This window comes from Diabrotica virgifera, chromosome 3, assembly GCF_917563875.1.
Source record: "Diabrotica virgifera virgifera chromosome 3, PGI_DIABVI_V3a".
NCBI lineage: Eukaryota > Metazoa > Arthropoda > Insecta > Coleoptera > Chrysomelidae > Diabrotica > Diabrotica virgifera.
In genome coordinates this window covers 5,469,860-5,482,354 of record NC_065445.1, presented here as the reverse complement: position 1 = coordinate 5,482,354, position 12,495 = coordinate 5,469,860, and the positions used below count along the sequence as shown (strand labels likewise).

General features: G+C 33.2%; 2 protein-coding genes across 13 annotated transcripts in view; one reads left to right on the top strand and one right to left on the bottom strand.

Annotated features, from left to right (window-relative positions):
* The window catches only part of LOC114326616 (hemicentin-2-like), a 1,177,760-nt gene extending 1,166,141 nt beyond the window's left edge, over positions 1 to 11,619 (top strand). For 9 of the 11 annotated variants that reach the window (XM_050647788.1, XM_050647781.1, XM_050647784.1 and 6 more), the window contains 3 exons: positions 2,800 to 3,099; positions 3,456 to 3,498; positions 11,319 to 11,619. In XM_050647788.1, the coding sequence (XP_050503745.1) occupies positions 2,800 to 3,099; positions 3,456 to 3,498; positions 11,319 to 11,451 (476 nt within the window). In that variant the 3' untranslated portion in view covers positions 11,452 to 11,619. Of the gene's footprint in view, positions 1 to 2,799; positions 3,100 to 3,455; positions 3,499 to 8,762 lie in introns of all 11 variants that reach the window. The other 2 variants (XM_050647792.1, XM_050647791.1) reach the window with 2 other exon arrangements.
* LOC114326609 (putative ammonium transporter 2) overlaps positions 11,610 to 12,495 on the bottom strand; it is a 28,117-nt gene continuing 27,231 nt past the window's right edge. For both annotated transcript variants that reach the window (XM_050647773.1, XM_050647775.1), the window contains exon 12: positions 11,610 to 11,769. In XM_050647773.1, the coding sequence (XP_050503730.1) occupies positions 11,752 to 11,769 (18 nt within the window). In that variant the 3' untranslated portion in view covers positions 11,610 to 11,751. The remainder of the gene's footprint in view (positions 11,770 to 12,495) is intronic.

Below are 12,495 nucleotides of genomic sequence, written 5' to 3'. Positions count from 1 at the left end.
TGTGTGGTATCTTTTTTTCGTATCTCTTATCATTTTAGAATTACATGGAGAAAAAGGAAGATTTTCAAGAAAATTTAAAAATGCGCTGTATAATTTGATCTTATTTTTTTCAAAAATCGTTCATTTTAAACCAGTCCAAATTTTTGGACATAGAAATAACACTATAATAAAAAGTATTGTAAAAGCAAAACGATGTATTTTAATTCTGATGGATGAGTGGTTAAATATACTTCTCATTTCTTCTTAAAATACATTAGTCATTAATTTTTTTGTAGCATATTTCGCTTAGTTTGAATGTAATCGGCATTTAATATGGCTCATTTTAAATGCCTTTTCAAGCACTACAAAAGTTATAAGTATTCACCTAAAATCGACCGTTTCTCTGTTATTTCAAGTTAAATACACCGATTTGAGCATGCACCAAAAAAACAAACTTTTCTCACCTACCACATCCTTTTTGTATTATAACTAGAAGATTTATGAAGGAACGAACCTCTTTGTTTTTTATAAGGTACAAAAATATTTTGTATAGTTTTTTTGTTAGAGCATAGTTTTTAAGGTATTCGCAAAAATCCATCCGAAAAGGTGTCCATTTTTCAATAAAAATGGCCAATTTTCAACCACGAATAACTCAAAAAGTATTGAGTTTTCAAAAACTAATTAGAACAATTTTTGCTTAGAATTAGGTTCTATAGCCTCTTCCGTGGCTATTTTAACCAAAAAAATTTTCACCCCCAAAAAGGGGGTGGGAACCACCCCCAAGATAAAAGCGCACATCGTCATAGGGTAGACTTTGTTTCTTAAGCTATTCCCTACTTACTGTGAAAATATCAAGTAAATCGATGTAGTAGGATGGAATTCGGAGCCAAATACCCTCATTGACTGCCCTAAATGTGAATCAATGTGAACCAAAAATTTTAAACACATTTAGTTCATGTTTTGCTTTTATTCTGACAAAATCGCTGAGCGTTCTATTATTGATATAACAAATATTACACAAAAGACGTGGAATTAATCTAATATTTGCAAAATGTTGGATTAATTATTAAAGAAGTCAAAATAAAAATCGAAGATCAACTGTCAAAACAGATAGATATTCTTAGTGTGGTAAGACAGGTATATATATTGTAACCTGTTATTTAACATATACAATAAGACCCTCTTTTAGAAAAATATTACATCTATAATTTTAAAGAATATCGATTTTTTTTTAAAGATCTCAAGTCCCTAAAGTTTTTAGAATGCTAGTTTCTATCAACGGCAAAGAGAAAATTTTGTTCTTTCTTTGTTTTACCGTTTTCGAATTTATTTGCCAAACGCTCCCGATATTTGGGCAACAAAATCGATTCAAAGCCTACTACGAATTTAGTAATGCACCGATCTAAATGAGTTTTTCACTCGAATGTTTTAAATTACCTTTTCGAGAGAGATCAGCGGGAACAGAAAGTGAAAAATGATTTTTTTCCGTAATTAAAACCGTTTCAAATAAATAGGGATAGGGATATCTGAAGCGCATCCGTGTAGAAATAAATCAGGACACGGCGAAAAAAAGAGTTGAGAACGTCGACATCACTTAAATAAATAGCCGAGAAATGATTTTAAAAAATTGGAAAACAGATGCAAGCACTCTATGGACGGTGCGTATTCTTTCATTAATCATTTCGATATGAAAGCAAAAGAAGAATAAACGGAAATTAGAAAACGACTTCAATGTCATATATTATGTTATAATAACACGAGAAAAAACACAAGATAGATCAGAAAATATATAAGAAAATAGGTAAGAAAATAGATAAAAATAGTCTCAAAATCCCTGCTAATATAAAAATAAATTATAATGACATACTCCCAAAATTGAAAGTCAGGGAAAGGAAAATGGTATGGAAAAGTACAAAAATTATTCCAGGATACACCATGGTTTAAAAAGTTTCCATATATTGATAGAAGACACATTGATAGAACATAATAAGAATGAGAAAAGGACATGGTATATTTAGAACTCATTTACATCGAATCAACATTAAAACACATACATAATGTGAGCGTGGACAGGAAGATCTATTGTGAAATTCACACTGGAAGTGCAGTACGGTTAAAATAGGAATGCGCATTCAAAGTTGCCACAGTTCTTCAGTTTTATAGTCCAAAAAAAGAATATTGTATTTCTGACTTACTTCTTTCTGTTAATAATTTGTAACAAAAATGAAAGTTAGGGATAATGTGGTGGATAATGGTCTGAGCCCATACATTGCGAAACAAAAAGAGATAAAACTAGTGGAGGGGGAAATTATTGTTATAAACATAAAAATTAACATTACATTACATAGTTTCCCACCTTTGGACGTCTGTGACAGGTGTATTTTATAAAATTATACCGTCACAGTGACAGTTGTCATACTCCTCTGATACGTCTAAAGGTAGAAAACTATGTAATGTAATGTTAATTTGTACGTTTATAAAGATAATCTCCACCTTCACTAGGTTCATCTCTTTTTGTTTCGCAATATATTATGTATGTTTTCCATCTTTTGCGTTATTTTGCCGCGCTCATTTAGCGCGCACATCACTCCTGAATGCTCCTGAATGCATTAGAATAGGTGGTGTTATACTATTTTTTATTTTAAATTTGAAGAAAAGTCTGTCAAAAAGCTATTAATGACGAAGACTAGCAAGTTTTTTTAGCTAAAGGTACCCATACGTCATATAGTCGTTTAAAGGTGCCATATACCCTAAGTCTAAAAAGTAATACCAAAAGTATCTGTAATCTGTATCAAAAAATTTATTATCTTGTATTTTCAGTTCCGAAGATCGAAATAGAAGGTGAATCGGATATCTACGTGAAACGTGGCAGTACAGTCCAGCTCAAGTGTGTGATCACACAGTCCCTAGAAGAACCCGCCTACATTTTCTGGTACCACGACGGAGAGCGGGTGCTCAAGTACGACCAAAGTGCCATCGACATACGTATGTCGCGGAAGGGCACTGACACTACTATCAGCACCATGACGATATTCCGTACGAGACCAGAGGACGCTGGCAACTACACCTGCAGTCCGTCCAATCTGGACTCTGCCAGTGCGTACTTGCACGTCATCAATGGTAAGTTGGGTACTGATCAGGTACTGACCAGGTACTTGACCAGGTGAAGGTAACTTGATTTTCGTATTTGGCGACACTGTACAAAACCGAGGAAGATCAACAGAAGATGTATTTTTGGAATATATAGCACATTGAACTTAAGTCAGGCGAAGTTTCCGATGGCTAAACGGTCATGCATTTTAGCTCAACTAACAAAGAAGAATTATTGTATATATTTAAGAATACATTTTTTTCGTTGACTTCCTCAATTTTTCTTAATATTTCTATAAATAATATGTTACAAATATTTGAAAATGTCCTTTGTGGTTAATTGAGTTTTTTTAATGTTATTTCTATACAATTTACTTGATTTCTAGGAAGTAATGTAGAGTATAAGGAAATCGTTGAAGATTGTTACATGTAAGTATTTTCGTTCCGTCTCTTTGAAACTTTTCGTCGATATTACAGAATGCGACAAAATGAACAGTACTGAAATGCTTATGCTTCAAATTTAAATGTGTCATGTGCCGAAACGTAGCAACAGCACTGGATATGGCGATTGTTAACACATTCTTTAAAAAGAGAGAAACTCAACTTATTACCTACAAAAGTGGACAACATCAATCCCAAATAGACTACTTCATGATAAGGAAAGAAGACATACGTGAATGCAAGGACTGCAAGGTAATAGTTAGTGAGACAGTAAGCCAACAACATAAGCTGCTTGTTCTGGACATCGAAGTAAAAAGCGAAACTAAACAAAAATATCGGAGAGGACCACAAAAAATCAAGTGGTGGATGCTAAAAGAAGAGAAAGAAGGTTTATTTAGGGAAAGAATAGTAGAAAAAATATGTTGGAACATGAAAGGAAGCCCTAACACAATTTGGAGAAAAATGGCCAATATTATTGAGAGAGACGGCTATTGAAATACTTGGGAAAACGTCAGGAAAGAAATTTGAGGATAAAGATACTTGGTGGTGGTCAAATGAAGTACAAGGAAAAATAAAAGAGAAGGGAAAATTATATAAAAAGTGACAAGAAACCAGATCGGACATAGACCTTCAAAACTATATGGTCGCCAAAAAGTAAGCGAAAGTAGCAGTAGCAAAAGCTAAAGCAGAAGCGTATTCAAACCTATACGATCAACTTGATACCAGGGAAGGCGAAGCAAAGATATATAAAATAGCCAAACAGAGGGCAAAGAAAGCAAGAGATTTTAATCAGATTAGATGTATCCGAGATGAAAATAACAAAATACTAAATCACGAAAAGGATGTCAAAAAGAGATGGAAAAAGTATTTTGACAGTTTATTAAATAAAGAATTTGACAGACAGCCTGTCGAGTTAACGGAGACAGTAACAGCAATGGTTACCAGAATAACAAACGAGGAAGTGGCTCAAGCGCTTCAAAAAATAAAGAAAGGAAAAGCAGTCGGACCAGATGATATTCCTGGGGAAGTATGGAGAGCATTGGGAGAGACAGGAATAAGTTGGCTAGCACGTCTATTTAATAGAATTATGGAAGTTGGACAAATGCCAGACGAATGGAGAAACAGTGTATTAGTACCTGTCTACAAAAACAAGGGAGACATACAACAATGTACAAACTACAGGGCTATAAAACTACTTAGCCACACCATGAAAATATGGGAAAGGGTAATTGATAGACGGATACGTGAAGAAACCGAAATATTCGATAATAATCAATTTGGCTTTATGCAGGGCAGATCAAAAACAGATGCAATTTTCATTGTAAGGCAACTGATGGAAAAATACAGGAATAAAGAGACCAACGCTCATATGGTATTCATTGATCTTGAGAAAGCATATGATAGAGTTCCTCGAGAGATTCTGTGGTGGGCACTAAATAAGAAAGGAGTCCCTGGCGAATATGTAAAGATTGTGAGAGATATGTATGAGGGAGTAACGACTAGTGTTAGGACAGGTGTGGGAGAGACTGATAAATTTCAGGTGAAAGTAGGATTGCACCAAGGCTCGGTGCTTAGTCCTTATTTATTCTCATTAGTTTTGGACCAGATAACAGTGAAACTACAGGGTAGCATTCCATGATGCCTAATGTATGCTGATGATGTAGTGTTAGTAGGAAATAGTGAAAGAGACTTAGAACACAAACTGGAACAGTGGAGACAATCTCTGGAGGAAAAAGGTTTAAAACTTAGTAGGACAAAAACAGAGTATTTGGAATGTTCATTTAAAGATGGATTTACTACAAATAAAATGGTATCTTTGGAGGGGAACTGATTGTAATAAGCAATAGTTTTAAGTACCTAGGATCGATATTACAGAGTAATGGAGAAATAGATGGAGGTGCCTGCAGTAGAATTAGGGCTGGATGGATGAAGTGGAAAGAATCGAGTGATGTGTTGTGTGGCAGAAAAATTCCAATGAAACTGAAGGGAAAATTCTATAAAACAGCCATAAGACCGGCTATGATGAACGGAACTGAATGTTGTGCAGTGAAAAAGAAAGAGGAACAACGAATGCAAGTGGCGGAAATGAGAATGCTTAGATGGATGAGTGGAGTGACAAAGAAGGATAAAATTAGAAATGAGTATAGGTATTAGGGGAAGTCTAGGTGTGGCACCAATCGATACCAAAATGCGAGAGCATAGGTTAAGATGGTTTGATCATGTTTAACGTCGAGACGTTAATCACCCAATACGAAGAATAGCTGAAGTGCAGATTCCTAGAAAGAGTAGGAGAGGAAGACCAAAGAAGACCTGGGGGAGACGATAAGGCAGGACATGTTGGTAAAGGGGATTAACATTGATATGACCCAAGATGTGGAGAAATGCAATTAGGGAAGCCGACCCCGCATAGGGACAAGGCAAAGAGAATGATGATGATGTGCCGAAACGTACTGAATGGTTCCCTAATGTCGTTATAACGTATGTGAATCTCGTGTTAATGTTAGATGCTTCAGAATGGTTCTCAGTTTTGCAGAATTTTTTTTTATCGTGGAGTACCTACTATTTTCGGTCATACGGAAAATGTCGCGAAAACGGTCCAAGCTTAAAATCAACAATGGATTCAGCAAGACGAGGCAACCTGTCACATGGCAAGGAAGTCTCTTCGAATACTGCGTGATCATTTTTGGAGATCGCTACTCACCAGCCCTAACGCCACCTGATGCGTACATATAGAGAATGTTGAAGGAGGCAGACAGATCCACCGTCTGACATTCCGGAATTGCGGACTAGAATTAAATATTTTTTTGTGCCACAGGCAGCTTTAACATCTGTTTTATCGAGAAGGCTATATCATGTATACTAGATATACAGGGTGTCCCGAATAGATTGGTCATAAATTATACCACACATTCTGGGGTCAAAAATAGTTAGATTGAACCTAACTTACCTTAGTACAAATGTGCTCATAAAAAAAGTTACAGCCCTTTGAAGTTACAAAATGAAAATCGATTTTTTTCAATATATCGAAAACTTTTTTTTATTTTTATTTTATTTATTGTTCATACATATGACCTGGCCTCTAGTGACTAATCCAGGTCGTTTTTTCCTGATGGGATTACAGATATTTTTTTTTATATTTATACATTTTTTACTAAACTACTAAATCTATTTTTACAATTAATAATTTGCCATAGTCTACTAATTACATTTAACAAATACATTTAACAAATTTAAAGAAACAATATATATTTGTTAAAATATTTTTGGTACTATCAACTCCCTTCTAAGTTATAAAGACAGTCCCTCTGTTTTCAGAAGAGAGTTGGTAGTTTTTTTTTTTTTAATTTAATGAATAATTTATTGAACTATTATTTTTATTTATTTATTTTATAATGAATTATTATTATCATAATTGTGAATATCTATTTTTGAATTTATATTTTATTTTATTTATTTTAACTTTATCTTACTCAACTTCATCAAGGTTGGATTATTTGTTGTCTTCTTCTATTATTATAAATTTCTTGTTGTTTTTTAGATATTATTTCTGTTAGATTGTTTAATATTCCAAAACATTCTTCATTTTGTAATATATCTCTTATTTCAATTCTTTCTAATCTTCTTCTCATTTCTCTATGTTCTTCATTTTCTATAGTATTTTCACAATGTAACACTATATGTTCTGGTGTACCTAGTTCTCCACATTCACAATATGCATCATCTTTTAAGTCAAATCTTTCCAAATATGTTGGGTACGGTCCATGTCCTGTTAAAAAGTGTACTAAACCTTGTTTTGGATTAAAATAATTTTGAATGTTTTGTAATATTGGTATAAAATTGTATAAACGTCTAGATTTTGTGGAATTTTCCCATTCATTTTGTCTTTTTCTATTTATTATTTCTTTTAATTCTCTTTTATTTCTTATGTCTAATCCTATTATTTGTATTATTTTTTCACATTTTTCTTTTTTTAGCCAATAATTACATGCTCTTTTTTGTGTTTCTAAATGCATTGGCATTACTCCAGTTAAAACTGTGAGTGCCTGTTGTTCCAAATGCTCTATTGGAACTATTCAATATCGAAAACTATTAGAGATTTTTTATTGAAAATGGACATGTATCACTCTTATGGCAGGTACATCTTAAAACAAAATTATAGTGAAATTTGTCCACCCCATAAAAAATTTATGGGGATTTTGTTCCCTTAACCCCCCCCCCCAAAAATTTTTGTGTACATTCCAATATATTTATTATTGTGGTACCATTAGTAACACAACATTTTTAAAACTTTTTTGCCTCCTAGTATTTTTTCAATAAGCCAGTTTTTATCGAGATGCGGCTTCTTTTTCAATATATTTACGTAACAATTTTATGGGGGTTTTGTTCCTTTAAACCCCCTAAATGCTTGTTTACGTTCCAATTAAACTATTATTGTGGCACCATTAGTTAAACACAGTGTTTTTAAAACTTTTGCCTCTTAGTTTTTTTTTATAAGTCACCTTTTATCGAGATATCGAGCTTCTTTTTCAAAATATACCTAAAAATGTAAATTATAAATAAATTTTCAGATTATTAACAGGCCTCTATAATCGTACTTAACCATATACAAATATGTGGTGGATTCGACAAATATTCAAAATATCTCGATAAACACTGGCTTATCAAAAAGTACTAAGAGGCAAAAAAGTTTTATTAAAAACATTGTATTTAACTAATGGTGCCACAATAATAATTTAATTGAAACGTACACAAAAGTTTGGGGGGGTTTATGGGAACAAAACCCCCATAAAATTTATATGGGGTGCACAAATTTCACTTTAATTTTTTTTTAAATGTTGCTGCCATAAAAATGCCACATGTCCATTTTCAATATAAAATCTCTGAGAGTTTTCGATATATGAAAAAAAATCTATTTTCATTTTGTAACTTCAAAGGGCTGTAACTTTTTTTGTGTGCACTATTGTATATAGGTTAGTGAGGTTCAATCAACCTATTTTTGACCCCAGAATCTGTGGTATAATTTATGACCAATCTTTTCGGGACACCCTGTATAAATAAACATAAACATTCCAATAAACATTTCAATATTCCTTCCAGTACTGTTTATTTTGCCGCATACTATATTTATGATCACGTTCTTTTTCTATATGCCATTTTGTTACTCTTTTTATTGTATTTGTGTTTGTTCTTGTAGCTTTTTACCTCAATTCAACAGCTGTTTTCTTTATATACGTTTATCATGATATTCACAGATAAAATGAAGAAACTTCGATGAGAAAAATTGGTTTTAGATGGGACAGAATAGATCAGATAGTAACTAACCAGTTATCATGGATTGCAAAATGAAGAATATGACGAAAAGAAAACTGGGGCAAATTAAAAGCGATAGTGAGAGACAACTGAATAAAGGAAGGAGTAGAGGGGTAAAAAAGAGCTGCCTAAATCCGCTCTCATTCCCTTTAGTGTAAGTAGAAAGTTATGATAGAAGAATTAAAAATGGATTGAAGTAAGAATGATGGAAAAGCTTTGGCAAATGGTGACTGACGATGTAGTATGTTATTTACAAGGACCGGATTAAATGCAATCTGCATTTTTTGCATATTTTTGCATTTTTTTTTTGATAAATTAGAAAATGTTGCATTTTTTCAAACATTTTAAACATTTTGCATTTTTTCTTGATAAATTCAGAAAAGTTGCATTAATTCGATATTTTAAATCTCAAAGGTTCACTTTCACCTCCAATTAAAAAACTATCAGTCGTAAATTCAATAACTGTGTATAATCCATTTCTTAAGAAAAATGTTTAAGTCAGGTAAGGCTGATGCCACATTATGCGTTTTGACCGGATGCGGTGAAAACGCATCCGTTTCCAACGCAACCGGACCGACCTGTCACACTATGCGTTTAGTCTGGTGCAGTTTGTAAGCGCGTACCGATGACTCAAAACGCATCCGTTTCCAACGCAACCGGACCGATCTGTCACACTATGCGTTTTCACCGGATGCGGCGGAAACGCATCCGGTCAAAACGCATAATGTGGCATCGGTCTAATATTCTGATTCTATTATCTATAATTGGGACTTAAGTCGACTAATCCCTAATATAACTTGGTCGGTAGGACAACAATTAGTTGACATAGGTTGTAAAACTGTTTGCTCTTTGTAGGGGGATAATCAGGTACAGAAATTTAGATTTTAATATTTTTTATAAAATCTGAAGTTCATTTCGTGTTTTGATTCGCAGTGCGTTGTGGCGTATTATTTTTGACATATAGTTTAAATTGAGTAACGAATAATTTTTTCGCCAAAATTCCGAAAGTGACAAGTATTAAACATTATAATATTGCATTTTTTCCGGTCCGTGGTTATTTATCTTGAATTTTAAATTTTTGGTGTCAGCCTGTACACATCTGCGCTAGTCCTTGAGTGTTATGTGGGAAGGATGTGTATACTTACACCCTATAACTACGTTTCTTTTATATGTACAGGGTTATTCACTAAATTTTGACCCCCCTGTAAACTGCTTTATTTACAGAATTAGAAAAAATGTAAAATACAAAAGTTATTCGATTTTTAAATTATGATTTTTTGACATACGTATCGTACTAGTGACGTCATCTATTTGGGCGTGATGTTTATTTGTGCAATAAACTTTTATTTTTGTTTTCTAACAGCAGTAAAATGTATTTTAAATTAAATAAATTACACACATTCTCCTTTCTGTGTCAATTAATTTAATTTAAAAAAAGTTTTGGACACCCTGTATAAATAATTATCTTAATGTTTATATTACTGAATAGAGAATTGAATTACCTTTCAAATGAGCTAGCACAAGACCCCTATTCTCATTTTAAAAAAATAGTCGATTACGTCATCACGCCCAGGTGGATGCCATCACTAGTACCTATGTTATATATGTCAAAAAATCATATTTTAGAAATCTAATAACTTTGGTATGTTACATTTTTTTCTAATTCTGTAAATAAAGCAGTTTACAGGGGGGGGTCTAAATATAGTGAATAACCCTGTACATGTAGACAGTTTTTGTTGCCTAGACACAATAGTTTCATATCTCCAAATCTCCCCCAAATTCAAACAATAACAATTAAATAATAGTTTTCTATAATATGTGATTTATATATTATTTTTCTATTCTTCATATCCACACCTTCCCTAATAAGTCCCCCGACCCTGAGTAACGAGATCTTCGTATCTGATATACGATCGAATTATTGCCATCTGAAGTCACCCCTTGGTCCACATAAGGATAATTATTGTCCTGATATTTTCTTTTTAGTCCCTATAACTTTTCTGCCTTCCGACCGTTATTCTAAATTGGCGCCCAACCTGGGGCTATACTAAATTGGCGCTCAACGTGGAGCCCAATTTAAATTATACTACGAGATACAACGGAATATAACGAGACACGACGAGAAACCATTTACTACTGACATATGACAAATAAAGATGAAAGAAAAGTAGAAAGACATCGGCAGACTGGAAGCTGAAAGATCAAAGGAAGTAAGTAACAAAAAAAGCCGGCTTCAAGACAAACAATGCACCGATCCTACTCCACGATCTGGACAATCCTCCTCAATCCCAAAGATATAATAGAAAATTCTTGTGAACTATTTGATTTGCATCTGAACCATTACCTCCAGTGACTTAAATTGGTGATGATGGAACAGATTGTTCGGTATACTACTAATCGCTTTTTGTAAATATAATAAATTAGGTTTTGTAAATGTATCTAACACATTGAAAATGGTAAATGTGACCTGCGATTATAATTGTTACATATTTCAACAGGTTCCTGGTGTGGACACATGGACACGCTCTACAAAGATATATCTCTGGGCTCAATTCGTCATTTATGATCAAGATACTGCCATATTCAAGAAGTCAGTGCCCCATTCCTGGCTTGTACCTTAAAAAATGTTAGTTGTTTAACCCTTTCAGCTCCGCTTTAATATTTCCAACCTTAGCTCTTGTACTGCTTCAGAATTAACCTGGTTTGAATGCCATTTGGACGCGCGTATACGTCACCGGAGCTGAAAAGGATATAATTTTGTAGAAACCAGAGTGGACTAAATAAATGAATTAATAACAAGTGTGTTTATTTAATTAATTATAATCACTACAAATTTTGACAGTTTTGAGGTTTGGATGGATTGAAATACAATTTAATCAGAAGCTTCTTGTTCTAGAATGGTGATGACATTCTTCCCGAGAAGTCAACGCCTTATTCTTTGATGGGAACCTAAAAAAATAGTTGTTTATATGTAATGTTCTAATGATTATTTAATTTTCTGGAAATGAGTTGAATAAAGAAATCCATCACTAAGTGTCTAACTAGATGACGTAACTAATAACAATAATAATATGCACCTATTATTTAGAGAGTACCAATCTCTAAACGTCATATTTTGCAAGATCTGAGTACAATGGAACCACTAATTTATCAGTTACAGTCGTTCAGACGAATAATAAAATACTATTTCACAAAAAGGATGTGAAAAATAAATTGAAAAGTACTTTGACAGTATGTTAGATAACTGTATTGGTGCAATTAAAGAAGAATATATATAAAAATTTTAAAAAGGGTAAACCCTGTAGTTGGCTGTATACCTTCGATAAAACAACGTGGTATGAAGTAAACACTTCTGTTGTATATAGGTATATGAATTTATTAAAATTCTTAAAATTTATCCACAAGGGAGTGGATGTACAAAACGTTTTCGGTCAAACTGACCATCATCAGTGTAAACGTCTAGTGTACAAGTAATTGTAACTAGCCACTTCAATAGGTATAAAAACCTCTAAATAACATGATTGCTACATTATATGCTATATAGTAGTCGACATTAAGTCGATGTCTTAAGATTATGAATATCACATGTGGATGTATGTCATCCTTGCTCGAAAATTGCACAAGGTTGTTGTGATCAGGTGAGAGGTTTACAACCAACTGCAAGTTAAGTTGGTT